The sequence below is a fragment of the Helicoverpa zea genome, chromosome 6 (genome assembly GCF_022581195.2).
Source record: "Helicoverpa zea isolate HzStark_Cry1AcR chromosome 6, ilHelZeax1.1, whole genome shotgun sequence".
NCBI classification, from domain to species: Eukaryota; Metazoa; Arthropoda; class Insecta; order Lepidoptera; family Noctuidae; genus Helicoverpa; species Helicoverpa zea.
The window spans coordinates 1,292,801-1,306,435 of record NC_061457.1 but is presented as its reverse complement, the minus strand read 5'-3'; the positions used below and the strand labels follow the sequence as shown (position 1 = coordinate 1,306,435).

General features: G+C 39.0%; 2 protein-coding genes across 3 annotated transcripts; one reads left to right on the top strand and one right to left on the bottom strand.

The window, feature by feature from the left end:
• Positions 1 to 1,493: 1,493 nt before the first annotated feature.
• On the top strand, positions 1,494 to 11,491 carry LOC124631379 (cilia- and flagella-associated protein 251-like). Of its 2 annotated transcripts, XM_047165745.1 has the most exons (16): positions 1,494 to 1,785; positions 2,025 to 2,286; positions 5,359 to 5,477; positions 5,587 to 5,873; positions 6,441 to 6,592; positions 7,197 to 7,343; positions 7,635 to 7,743; positions 8,058 to 8,251; positions 8,463 to 8,614; positions 8,834 to 9,175; positions 9,283 to 9,507; positions 9,621 to 9,712; positions 9,947 to 10,181; positions 10,348 to 10,567; positions 11,055 to 11,164; positions 11,263 to 11,491. In XM_047165745.1, the coding sequence occupies exons 1-16, from the start codon at positions 1,642 to 1,644 to the stop codon at positions 11,398 to 11,400; spliced, it is 2,928 nt and encodes a 975-aa protein (XP_047021701.1). In that variant the 5' UTR covers positions 1,494 to 1,641; the 3' UTR covers positions 11,401 to 11,491. The 2 variants fall into 2 exon arrangements, with proteins under 2 accessions (XP_047021701.1, XP_047021702.1); XM_047165746.1 differs by lacking the exon at positions 7,197 to 7,343.
• A 165-nt stretch (positions 11,492 to 11,656) lies between these two features.
• On the bottom strand, positions 11,657 to 13,396 carry LOC124631380 (B-cell CLL/lymphoma 7 protein family member A). Its single transcript, XM_047165747.1, has 3 exons — positions 13,159 to 13,396; positions 12,898 to 13,082; positions 11,657 to 12,660 (listed from the first exon to the last, which is right to left on the bottom strand). The coding sequence occupies exons 1-3, from the start codon at positions 13,245 to 13,247 to the stop codon at positions 12,533 to 12,535; spliced, it is 402 nt and encodes a 133-aa protein (XP_047021703.1). The 5' UTR covers positions 13,248 to 13,396; the 3' UTR covers positions 11,657 to 12,532.
• Positions 13,397 to 13,635: the final 239 nt, after the last annotated feature.

Genomic DNA, 13,635 nt, shown 5'->3' with positions numbered 1-13,635 from the left:
GAGACGAACAGACCGCCGAGGAAACCTGCCGGTTTTGTATGTATCGTAACTTTTAATCTGTTATTTGGTTTCAAACAATACAACTATGACGAATGATGTAAGGAATATGTAAGTATATAAAGTGAATAAATACCCTGTATTTACTATCAGTTGTACTAAGTAATTCTGGCCGTTTTACCACACAAATGTAAAAAGTGCGCCGAACACAGTAATATGTGGTAGTGGGGAGCGTCATTTCTACCGTGAAGATCTATCTATGCTCTGACTCAGGTACGGGGTGGCCAAAGCGGTATAAGGATAAGCTATTTTATTGTATTAGGTAAGCCCGAGTTCACGGCTCCTCTTCAAGGACATAGCGAAAAGGGCGAATAGGAAGCTGGCTTAATCTTCGGACAAAGAATTAGCATTGCCATACAACGTGGCAAAGCAGCTAGTCTACTGGGAACGTTTCGGACTAGACTTCGACGCCTAACACTCGTCAAGTTATTTTATAATGCCTATTTTTATTTTAGTTTGTAGAATTTTTGTAGGTAGGTGCTAGGAGGTAATTTTAAGTTTGTAAATATTTTAGTAGGTACCTACTTAATTTTCGTTGTTCTTAGAACGATACCAGGCATTCATTCAATAACTGCAACAAAATGCATTATTAAATAGTTAAAACTCTTTTAATTTTTTCTACTCATTGGTATTCAATGACGTCTGATCTGACATCCCATTTGTCATTCTCAATCGAAAATCAGATCAACTTTATAATTAATTTTAGATATCTTATTAATCGTGTATTAATCATAGTTTATTAGTTAATATTTATTGATATTCGTAAATTATCATAAGATACAATGGCATACGATCGCAACCCAATTTCTTCCCTTAATCTGTTGGATATGCGCACTTCTGGCGAAGAGTCCAGAGTTGTTCTTCGAAGATTTCAAAGTCTTACAAAACAGTACTTTGAACAATATGCTGAATGCGAAGCCAGGCGCAAGCCATGTCCTTTTGTAAATTTTTTGATAACTCATTTACTTAGACTCAAGTACCTATTTAGGTTTCGTTCAAACATATAAAAGTGAACCGTTGTGCTTAACAGTTATATGAAGTTAACAGGCTACTACCTATGTAACATAGACACTCTAAGCGTTAAAGTTAGTTACCTATCAATAAAGTAACGTCATCATCGGCCTATTTACTATCTGTTACGGCTAATTATATTTAATAAAAGAAGCTTAAATACTTATAGATTAAAGTTCGGCCATTCAGAGAATGCGTTCCTGACACGTCGCGATTGAACTGACGACGTAACTACATTCATTGATTATTGATATAATAATGTTGTTTTAATGCTCCTCAATTGTTAAAACGGTAAACAACCAGCAAAAATATTTTTATCGTAACTGCAACGCCATTGCAAAGTTACGTCGTCAGTTCAATCGCGACGTGTCAGGAACGCATTCTCTGAATGGCCGAACTATAGTGCACTGTTTGAAATCCTCGTCGTATCCGTAGGGTGCGTCCACATCTGGCGAATGCGCGCAGTGACTGCACTGCACGCGCGTGGTTTTAGAACGGTTCGCGAGCCGCACTTATTTACAAACACGTAAATTGCTGTTGAAAAGGTACTAACGATAATTTGTGGTACAGAAAATGCGTTGGATGAACGGCTTCAACCACAGGGTGGGTGTGATCAACCTGAACGACCAGGGCAGTACCCAGCTGTTCTACTCGGCGTCTAACTGCGGCGTCGTCTACAACTGGACCACGCAGCAGATGTGGCTGCTGCAGGGACACGTGAGACCTTACACTATTTACGAGTAGGTATAGCACTCGCGGAAAAGGAAGAATTTCGTACGTTGACCTACGTATACGCACGCCTTTCTTTTTTATTATATTGCCATTGGGCTCGTTAATGAATGACAGTCATCGAGTCAGCATATGGCAATATTATGAGTGTGTAATAAAAATATTTCGTTTCTGCCAAGAGGGTGTACAACCAACTAACACTTGATCAATCCTCAATATTCCCACAGCGACACATGGTTACATGCATTGCATCAGACGAGCGTGGTCGGTGGCTGGTGACAGCCGACTCGGGCCCAGAAAACGTAATCATAATATGGGACTCCAGGGACTTATTCCCTCAGAAGACGTTGTTCGCACCGCACGGGACCACTAAGGTAGCTAAAGTGGCACTCAGCGCGGATGCCAGGTACCTGCTGACGCTGGCGTACCCTTGTGAGAAGATGGCGTTGTACTGGTGGATATGGTGTTTGGGAAAAGACTCTCCACATGGTAACTCTATCAAAAATGTTTCAGTAGTTCTATAGCTTTTTACACACTATGTACTTGAGAGTCAAGTGTGCACTGGCCACGGAGGAGAAAAGACTAGCGGAGATGCCCTAACGAAAAATCTCCTAACAAAGCAGCGCGCCAAAATTCGGGTGAGCGGGGGACGAGGAACGTTACTGTCTCCACCCGTGCTCCACCCTTATACGCCTTTTATGGGAAGCCACCCATTTTTTGTAAATCCATCTAGCGTGGAATAGGATGATTAAAATCTAACCCTAAACTAACATCGACCACTAGTGACATACTCAAAAGTAAAGTAAACACTCAAAATTAATAATTCTTTTAAAATAGTAATTCAATTAGAAAGTTTAAAGAAGCATTCATTTGAAATGAACGAAGAAAAAGAGAGAGATAAAAAAGTTAGAAAATTAATTGTTATATAAGTATTATTTTGTGCAGAGAACTTGCCCCACAACAATTTATTTACTCCTCCAGAAATGAAATAGGTTTCTAGGAACCATTAAACGGAGACTCGATGAAAAATCATTTTTATTCACCACGGGTCTAAAATACCCCCATGGTGTAATTTAAGTATCAACTTATGGCATTGTGTTAGTTCGTCTACTAGCCACTATGGCATCACAAGCACGAAAATTCGTTCTATTTGTTCTAGAACCGTGCTGCGATGACTGTTGTTATTTTCGATGTTGCCACATTACGAAATTCACCAAGAAAAATGGGAATTAAAATTATAGGGACAGTGTTTATCAAATTAGAGTTTTCACAACTGTATCATAACGGCGCATCCACTAAATAAGTAGCAGACTTTATGTGAGTCGGATGTTGCTCTGAGTAAAGGTACATTCAAAAAGTATGTACGGCAAGAGAGATATACCTATGTAAAACATTGCTGATCTATTCTAATATTATAAAGAGGAAAACTTTGTTTGTTTGTTTGGTTGTAATGGATAAACTCAAAAACTACTGGACCGATTTTAAATATTCTTTCACCATTAGAAAGCTATATTATCTGCAAGTAACATAGGCTATATTTTATCCCGGTGCGGGCAGTAGCTCCCACGGTACGCGGGTGAAACCGCGGGAAAACGGCTAGTGATGAATATAAATAAATATACATAGTTAGAGTTATGATTAATTTTAAGATAATTGCAGCTTTTTTAAATAAGACCTTTTTTAAGAATGGGTGATTGCATTTTCGATGTTTGGTAGCACTTAATTTTGTAACGGGTCTCTCTGTCTTGATGAACGCAATTTTACTTCAAATTTACGTAAGTCGACTACTTACCGAAAGATGGTGTTTTTATAATATTCAATTTTCATGATAATATATCATATGTTTTGGTTTGTAAATAATCTATAAAAAAACTTGTAGGATGCAAGGAAAAATGAAGCTGCTTTTTAAGGCAAAAATTGGTACCAATAATATACATTGATACAAGATTGATACGAAAATAATACAAATTCACTTAGAGGTTCTAGAAATGCAGCTATTCGACGACAGATGTCTCTAGCAAAAAATATGTTTTAAAGCTAAAATATTACTTACACGTGAAATGTTATCCTATGGTATGTTTGAGTTTGGATCCTGAGCAATTTCTACAATTAATGATAGCGCATTTCATCGTTTTAATCGAGTAACAAATAAAATCTGTTGAAATTGTGGTAAAAATACAACTATGACAAGATGTCAGTTTGATGTAAAGGACGGTATATGGGCGGTGTCCAGCCACGCCTGCCGTGACGTAGTCGTGACGTATTTGACCTACCTGAAGGCGCGTGACCTACCTGCGTTAGGGCATCTCCGCTAGTCTTTTCTCCTTCGTGGCACTGGCCATATTATGTATTCCTTTGTTTATAGCAGGCCCGCCGCTAGCTGTTTGTTCGCCCGCGTGCAAAACTGATTATGCCGCCCTACGACTACATACGTTTTGTCAAAAAATATATAAGGGGCCGCCCATTCATATCCATCTTACTTGTCCAACAGAAAAAAATATGTACATGCACCGCTCTGATTGCAGAAAACCCACCTACTTTTGGATAAATAACTATTGCAATACATAACATACATTACACATAACTTTTTATTTACTTGAAATGTTCAGAGTAACCTAAGCAGTCCTGGGTTAGCCCATAAGCAAACTAAGCAATTGCTTAGGCTTAGGGCATCAATGCAGTGCAATCATTACCCAAGTGGCCCCTATGTATTGAAAGATTGTGACTAACTTAAACTAACGCACTTAAATATCTAAAACAATGTTTAAAGTCAGTAACATATGTTATTTGGTGGGTTTCCCGTTGAAAACTTATAAGGCACATTTCATATGTAAGGAAGCGCGAGCGGAGCGAGCGCGAAAATTTTTTAGTCTGGGGACACAAAACAAATAAAGACCACTGTAAATTAACAAAGCAAAGTCAAAAAGTAAGATATGCACAGAAGTGAAGTGCAAAAGCCGCGAGCGAAGCGAGCGCGATTTTTTCCTTAGAGTTTTCATGAAGTAAACATATTGTCATAAAAAGCCATAACGGACGTGCGCGAAAAATTTTTTTTCGGAATTGAATGCCTCAACAATTAAACAAAGATAAAATGCGATATCTGACATGGAGCCGCGAGCGCAGCGAGCGCGAATTTTTTTGGGAATGCAAAGGGTGAAACAGTCAAAATTTATAGGAGACGACCAAAGCTAGGGCGGCTTTTTCTGAAATTTTATTGGTTTAATTTTGCCGCCCCCTAAATAGCATTTGCCCCACGCTACGCCACTGGTTGATCTTAAATCGTTTTTAAGGATCTTTAATTTTGAAAATGTCCTTTCAACAGATGTACCTAACTGAAACCGGCAGTGTAAGTAATATTCTTAGCGCTATTGCTGTGTTCGGAAATATTGAAATCAAATCATTAGTAAAAAGATATTGTATTTTTTTAATATTACGTGATAACTCGCTAGATTTGCCGCCCCCTAGGACGTGCCGCCCGCGTGCTGTGCACGCGCTGCACGCCCGCTTACGGCGGGCCTGGTTTATAGAATAAGATATTCTTAAAATATTTCATTGTTTCAGCTGTTTATGAAACAAGCAATATTTCACGAGACAGCGTAGTAGAAATGATTTTCAATCCCACGAAATCTGAGCAGTTCCTTCTGATGACTAGAACTGGTATTTATCTCGGCATATCTAAAGTAAGTCCTCGAAAATTACTACGAGAAAATTCCTTCTGATCTAGCTATCTGTAACTGTTCGCAATTTTATTTCTTTGATGATAAAGTTGATGGTTAAAACATATTGCAGAAAGTATTTCTATCGGAGCGAGGGCAAGTAAAAGAGACTGACCGCTGGGAACTGAAAGTGAAGAGCCAGGACAAAGTGAACCCGGACTACGGCAAGCTGATGTGTTGTACCTTCGTGAAGGGCACCTCGCAGATCATCGTGGCGACCAGCCGCGGCGCCGTGCTGGTCTATGGCTACACCATAGAGTACCAGGCCAATGTCGAACCCGCCAATATTGAGAAGCTCCGCTTCATCAAGATGGTGAAGCTGAATAAGAGGATGATTAATGTCATCAAGAATATTGATGGGTTAGTTCTTTTGTTATAGATTTAGAAGAGTTCTTTTTGAAAATCAGACGGGTAGTTTTAAGAAATTATACGAAATTATAGTTCGGCCATTCAGAGAATGCGTTCCTGACACGTCGCGATTGAACTGACGACGTAACTACATTCATTGATTATTGATATAATAATGTTGTTTTAATGCTCCTCAATTGTTAAAACGGTAAACAACCAGCAAAAATATTTTTATCGTAACTGCAACGCCATTGCAAAGTTACGTCGTCAGTTCAATCGCGACGTGTCAGGAACGCATTCTCTGAATGGCCGAACTATAGTCACGGAATTTTCAGCAATTCGATTTAAACCGTCGTACCACAAAACTTTTAAACGTCTGTTGAACAATTGTCTTAAAAAATGACAGATATGGCGTTGAAATAAGGTCCGTTTTGCAGCCACACTTTTTTTAGACAAGTGTTCAACAGATGTTTAAGTTTGTAAGGCTGAAAGTTTTAAGGTAATAGCAAAGATTACCTTGATAGTTCCTTAGGTAATAGTCAATATTTTTAAGACTGGTAAACTTGTTCACGTGCCTAGGATAATAGTGACGGGCAACAGCAACGGCGAGATCCACTTTTACGACGACCAGCTGAAGGTGCTGTACTGGGTGCACGGCTTCTCCGTCGACAAGGTCAAGGGGCTCAGCTTCAACGTCTCGCCCAGGAGCTCCATGATCCTCGACCCTGCCTGTAAGTCCATTTGACACGCATTGAAGAAGTGTAACTTTTCTTGGAATCTACCAGAAAAGCAATCTAAGGACCTTATCTATACTATAGTTCGGCCATTCAGAGAATGCGTTCCTGACACGTCGCGATTGAACTGACGACGTAACTACATTCATTGATTATTGATATAATAATGTTGTTTTAATGCTCCTCAATTGTTAAAACGGTAAACAACCAGCAAAAATATTTTTATCGTAACTGCAACGCCATTGCAAAGTTACGTCGTCAGTTCAATCGCGACGTGTCAGGAACGCATTCTCTGAATGGCCGAACTATAATACATAGATATTATAAAGACGAAAACTTTAACTTATCGTAAAGGATAAACTCAAAAACTACTGGACCAATTTAAGAAATTCCTTCACCATTAGATAAGTAAGGTACTAGGTAGGTACTTATCTGGGAGTAATAGGTATAGAGTAGCTATATTTTATCCCGGTACGAGCAGTAGTTCCCACGCAACACGGGTGAAACCGCGGGAAAACGGCTAGTCATTGATATTTACATAATTGTCAGTTCCACAAAAAACCATATGCTAGTATAAGATATAGATATATTTAATTATCAGGTAATAAGCCCTGTCCGTGTTGGGAGAAGGTGGAGGTACAAAAAGACCCAGTGACAGGCCAGCTTACCCAAAAGCTGATTAAGATGAGGCTTCCTTCCGACGCGACCGTCAGCGGCAAACCCTTCCTCGTCAGGGATTTCATTGTTTGTAAGATAGATTTAAAATAAATTGTATGACGTATTGCAAAGAAACCAGAAATCCATACCCACAAAAATCCGTTTCGCTACACGAAAATCCGTAGCTTCTATAGCTACGCTACTCAATTTTTACTTGCCCTCTACGCGAAAGCTTGTCCTTGCTACGCATCATTTCTTCGCTACGCTTCTGTAGCGCTACGCCTGCTTTCACGCTACTTTTGTAGCGCTACGCCGTAGTACGCTGCTAGCCCCTACGCACTCCGCGTTAATCCCACATTTGACTTGTTCATTTTGCTAACAGGTACGTTTAACCAAGGAGTTGGATTTGTGGACTTTGTCACTGAGAAGTACACTACGCTAATATACAACAAGAGATCGGCCGTCCTCTCTATGACGGTACACCCTGAGAAGTACGTCTTTTCTATTAAATGATTTGTACATTTAACTCTTTGTGCTTTTTTTGGCTTGTTAGTATTGGCTGGACAGTCTTTAATTCAGAATCGGATCATGCATCTGACGTAGCACGTAGAAGGTATAGGTGTAGTACATAAGGGAAAATATAAGAAAGTAAATAGGGGGACGACATAACTTACGGGTAGTAGGTTAATAGGGCGATTACATAAGGGAACGTTTAGAGGAAGTACATAAGGATGAAGATAGTGGAGCCCCTACCTATTGCTGTTTTTATGTTTCTCTTTTTTTATACTTGGTTGGTGTACCACAGGAACCTGCTATGCATGGGCTACAAAGACGGCACGGTGGAGCTGTTCGACTTCATCCAGCACAAGCTGCTGAAGAAGCTGGACTTGTGCAGCCGGTTCACGACGGTGGTGCCGCCCAACGATGACTCCATCAACTGCAACTTCGAGATCACCGTGCCTGAGCTCTCCGTCACTTGCTTGCAGTACTCACCTTCAGGTAAGTATAAAATAACACCAAAATATTTTGAAGAGAGCACCTGATTAGTTCAGTGGTTTGAATTCGGCCGCGCTGCCCGCGCGAACTATACTAACTAAACATAAAACAGGTAATGGTTAGGCGTCACAAGGACAAATCCTACATCTTTAGAATTAACCTAATTCTTCCCAGGTTAAACACGTTAACCATTGTTTTCGCCTACTAATGTTAGGGCTACACCTGGCGAGCGGTCTGAACACGGGCCAGATTCTGTTCCTCGACCCTACGACCATCGACATCCTCAGCCCGTCGCCCTTCAACGACACCAGAGGAGACATCAAGCTCATCAGCTACTGCAAAGACTCGGTCACCATGGCTACTGCTGTAAGCACATAAAACGTACCTACCTACTTACTAAGTACTTGTAAAATACCTATGAATGTTCAACTTGGCCTTTGAAAACTCCCATGAAGGTTTAAACTTTAAACTACGCTTTCTTTAATATATTTTAGTGGCCAGTAACCTAACCCTATCAGTCGTAAATAAGCTAAGTAGGTACCTACACACGTATGTAACTACAAAATCAATATTCTCAAAACGCAGGATGAATGGAGAACAGTTTGCGTTTACAAGTACAACTGTAAACGCTTTCAATGGGCATTCGTCGGCAAGCATCGCTCCCACTACAAGGACATCACCTCGCTCATCTTCCTTCCCGAGAAGAACACCAACGGGGAATATAAACTGGTGTCGCTGGGCATGGACCGATGCATGGTTGAGTATGATATCGGGGCTAGCAGCGATGAGTATTTGGAGATCGCAAGTCTGGACAGAGTGGAGCAGACCGCGGTCCCACTGGGTGCCATCGTGTGGCCGACGCCACCTGAGGTCGACCCTGAGGAAAGTAGAACTGATTTGCCGATGCTACTTATGGCTAACGATGAGGTGATTTTCATCATGATTTTTTCTGAATCTTGTGTAAAAATACTCTGGCTTAAAGGTTCACTACGTGATACAAGTCAATAGTGATTCGCTGACTTGCACATTTCCAGTACAAGTACAAGATAGTGAATTACGCAACTACCATGACCCTGGCCACAGTGCTGGGCCCTCGCTACGATCACCCCGTCAGCAAAATACAGCTGATCACGGGGAAAGACGGCGACAAGACCAACCAGTACTTGCTGTTCTCTTGTAAAGAAGTCATCGGCTTACAGAAGATGCCGCTTGATGGCAATCCTTGGAAACATGTAGGGCAGCTGGGACATCCCTTCAGGGTAGGTAATTTTTAATAAGATTTTTTTTATTAGCAGTTGTTCAAGGTTCCTTTCTTATCTATTCTTATAATGAGAGTTTGCCGATATAATTGTGCTGAAATTAAAATTTTCAGATTACGCGGATGTGTTTTCGGGACGACTACGGAATGCTGTTCACGATCGGTTTCAGAGATACCACTTTTACTCAATGGGATGCAAACTTCAGGTGCATTAATTTCCTTCCGAGTCTGTTATAGTATAGCATAGCTGTTTAGTTTTGTAGGTAAGAAATATGCTACCTGTCCAAGAAGATGAGTGATGTAATAATGATTCGAGATGCAGTAGATGGTGTAGGTACCTGTCTAAAATTTGTACCTATGTTTTGGTCTAGCTAGTCTACCAGCTGAAAAGCATGGGGCTACCCGTTGGTGCCGAGTTTGTGTTTATTTTTAATCTGCAGGTCTGTAGAAACGACGACCTTACGAGGTGGAATAGACCTGGATCCTTACTACTGCCTCGTGGACAACGGCAGGCCCGGCTGGCTGTTCCAAGAGATTCGGGACCTGTTCTACTACATCCAGATCCTGTGCCAGGGCACCTTCTCCCCGGCCAGGAGGCGCGTCAAAGACTACATTCCGATAGACTCGCTGCCCGATCTGATGAGGGCTTTAGGCTTCTTCCCGTCGGAATATGAGGTAAATAACGGTAGAATGTATTCAATTTAATCACGAATACTGTTTGCAGTATTATTCATTTTTAAAACATAATTCGTCCTTTTCACCTAATTTACGATACCGTATGTGAGGGAGATCTGCATTTTTAATGATACTTTTATCACCTATAATGAATTCACTGTTCAAGGTGGAAAATCTATTGATCGAAGCCAAGTTCAAGGTATACCTGAAGACGCCAGTAACCGAGATAGACTTCATGGAGTTCGTGAAGCTGTACTTGAACCACCGGCCCGTGTTCGGCGAGAGCTTCAAGCGGCTGCGCGCCGCCTTCCGCACGTTCGCCAACGTCAGCAAACAGGGATACGTCATGCCGAGAAACGACTTCATTGAGATGCTCACTTCTAACGGTAAACTGCTCGATTAGATACTCAGACTAGCCGTTTTCACGCGGTTTCACCCGCGTCCCGTGAGAACTACTGCTCTATAAAATATAGCCTGTGGCACTCAGGAACATTGTAGCTATATATCAGTGAATTTTGAAAACCAGTCCAGCGGTTTCAAAGATTACCCCCTACATACAAACTTACAAATTTTACCTCTTTATAAATATTAGTATTACAAACATCAGTGAGGTTAGCGAAGTTGTGATTCTACAAAGACTATTAACACGTTTCGGTACAGTGAAAGAGAAATTTATTGGGTTTTATTTTTGACAATAGAAGCACATTTTATGGTCTTTATTTTACACGAGCTTGCGCCCGCGTCGAGATATCATATATCCGAGGGCTTCTCAAACGAAAGTTTATAAATTACATACTACGCACGGTACTGTTCAAGCCGAGTTTTTTTATAATGCTCATCCAGTTTGCTCAATGTAAATAATTTTGTCAACAGGTGAATTCTTTTCCCGTGAGTTGTGCTGGTACCTGCTGACTATACTTTGCGGCCACAGCTTCGAAGATCGAGCAGTTATGAATGAAGATGATTTCTCATTTTTGCCAAAGGTATGATAATTTATACATGTTACTTGACTACTTGCAATCTTAGTTAGGCGCAAGTAATTTCGCCATCAAATTACGACTAATATTATCCATCTTTTCAGGTCATAACATTCAGTGACTTTGTGACTGAAATAATTGGTATACAAGAAATGGATAATGTGTCTGACACATACTCTGGGTCGTCAATGTCTTCCATGCATACAGTGGGTTCCATAGATTCTGATGAGAAATTAAATTAATAATTTAAATATCTTTATTTTGTCTTACTAATTACTATATTATATTACATTATTATTAATTTATAATACATTAAATTTACATTTATAATAATTTGTCGCATTTTATTGAATAAAAACAAAACATTCTGAATTCTATTAAAATCATACATAGTAGTTGCTTTGTGGATTACCACAATACTTCATATTTAACATGAATGGCATTAAACTCCAAAAATTGCTATATTATAAAAGTTAGATTAATAAAAATTACATATTCTGTTTCAAAACAGTAATGTGATGAAAAATAATTGTCAATAATAGGATATTGGACTATTATTGTCTACCACAAGTTTGTAGTGTTTTAACTCTATTTTACATCATTTTCTCACAGAGTCAAAATACTAAAATGTTGATTCAACTATTAGTGGTTATGTATAATAATTAGCTTGTGACTTCATAGGCCATGACACATGACATTATTCAAAACTTAAACTTTACTGTACTACTGAATGTAGAAAAAATATATTCCATTAAAAATTACCATTTATTGGCTGCCATTTATAACTAATTGTTCCAGAAGCAAATATCCTATTATTATAAGCAAATTGCACTGTACCCTACAATATTAGGGCAACAGTGGCAATATTGGCATAAGCTAAGTAACCAACATATTGTGTTATGTATAATGTGTTGTGTTAGCACTGAACAACACACTATAAGGCTTTGTACTGTCTGACATACAACATTATGTGATCAATATCACATCCTGCAAAAATAATTAAATTAGTAATATTGCTAAAATAAATCTAATTAAGTCACATTTTATGAAACTGAAATAATATTTACAATAGAAAGAACACCTTGAACTAGCAAGTAAATGAATTATGCTAATGATAGACTCAAACAAAATGACATGACTCTCGTTCAGAGACCAATATTAATTAAGAACACATCTTTGAACTAATGGTCATATGTTTCTAAAAGTATAAAACTAAAACACTTGAATGCAAAGTGGTCAATTGATACTAGCTCCTTGAATGCACACTTATGAAATAAACTCACAGCACATACCAACATGTCCATAACGTCTGTGTAACATAAGTTATGTCTTATAGCGGCTTGCAGCGCAGATAACTTATATGTTGAGCAAGCCTCAGTCAGTTTTTAATCGCTTGGCGGGTGTTGTGGTGCCACTACTCTGCGAGTTGGAGTCTTCCGAGAAATTCATAGTTGTTGATGTAAACTCAGTTGGCCCTTGAGAGTCACTAACTGTAGAAAAACCTGAAAAAAATAATATACTGCTGTATAGACACTATTGCAAAAAAATTAAGAAGTGTGGTACATCTATTATCTTAATCTCTGAGTAATAAGTAAGTATGCTGCATATTTCATAACACGAGATTTGAACCCTGACCTACTTGCTTAGATCCGAAAATTCACCATTTTATGACACTAAACTATCAATAAAATCGTGCTTATTGACATTGAGTAAGCAGTTTGATAGAAAAGTTGACTCACAGGTGTTGGAATCTTCCGCCATGCCGAAGTTAGAGTTAGAGGAGTCGTGCACCTTCTTCGGCGTCAATGTGTTCTCCTTATTCTCACGTTTAGCCGCGTGTTTCTTCTTTTGCTCATTAGTAGATATTGGAACCCATTTATAAATTTTCATCGTCGTTTCACCGATAGTCACCCATTTTTTCTCCCTTAAAATAAACACAGTATTATTTCAAGGCCCCAAAACTAATTTAGATAAATGTTTAATAAAAATGTCTAACTCACCAATGGCGAACTTTTTCCACGGCTTGCATTACCCTTTTGATATCATCTTTCACACGGTTTCTAGTTTCCGCACGGACAGAACGAGACATTTTGCTTATTTAATTGAGTCTTTAATAAAAATCTGTTATAACCACTTTTTAACTTAAAGTTGAGTATTTGTTTATGAACAAATTGGTCAAAGTTGGTTTCGACAAGCGGCTTTCCTTCGTATTCATTCATCCGCCATTGACTTTATTGCATTCATTTGACATTTCAAGAACGAAACGTTTAGTTGTCAGCCTTGAGTGGAATTCGTAGAAAAAAAGTACAAATTAATTTTATATTTACTAATAAAATTGTGTAACTAATGCATACACTAGTGTAAAGAGTAACGCATACTTTATCTAAAATATAATAAATAGGTATTACAATAGCGTAACGGTAATATCACAACCCACTGAATATTTTCTACATTAATTGAATAAAACGTATTTCAAA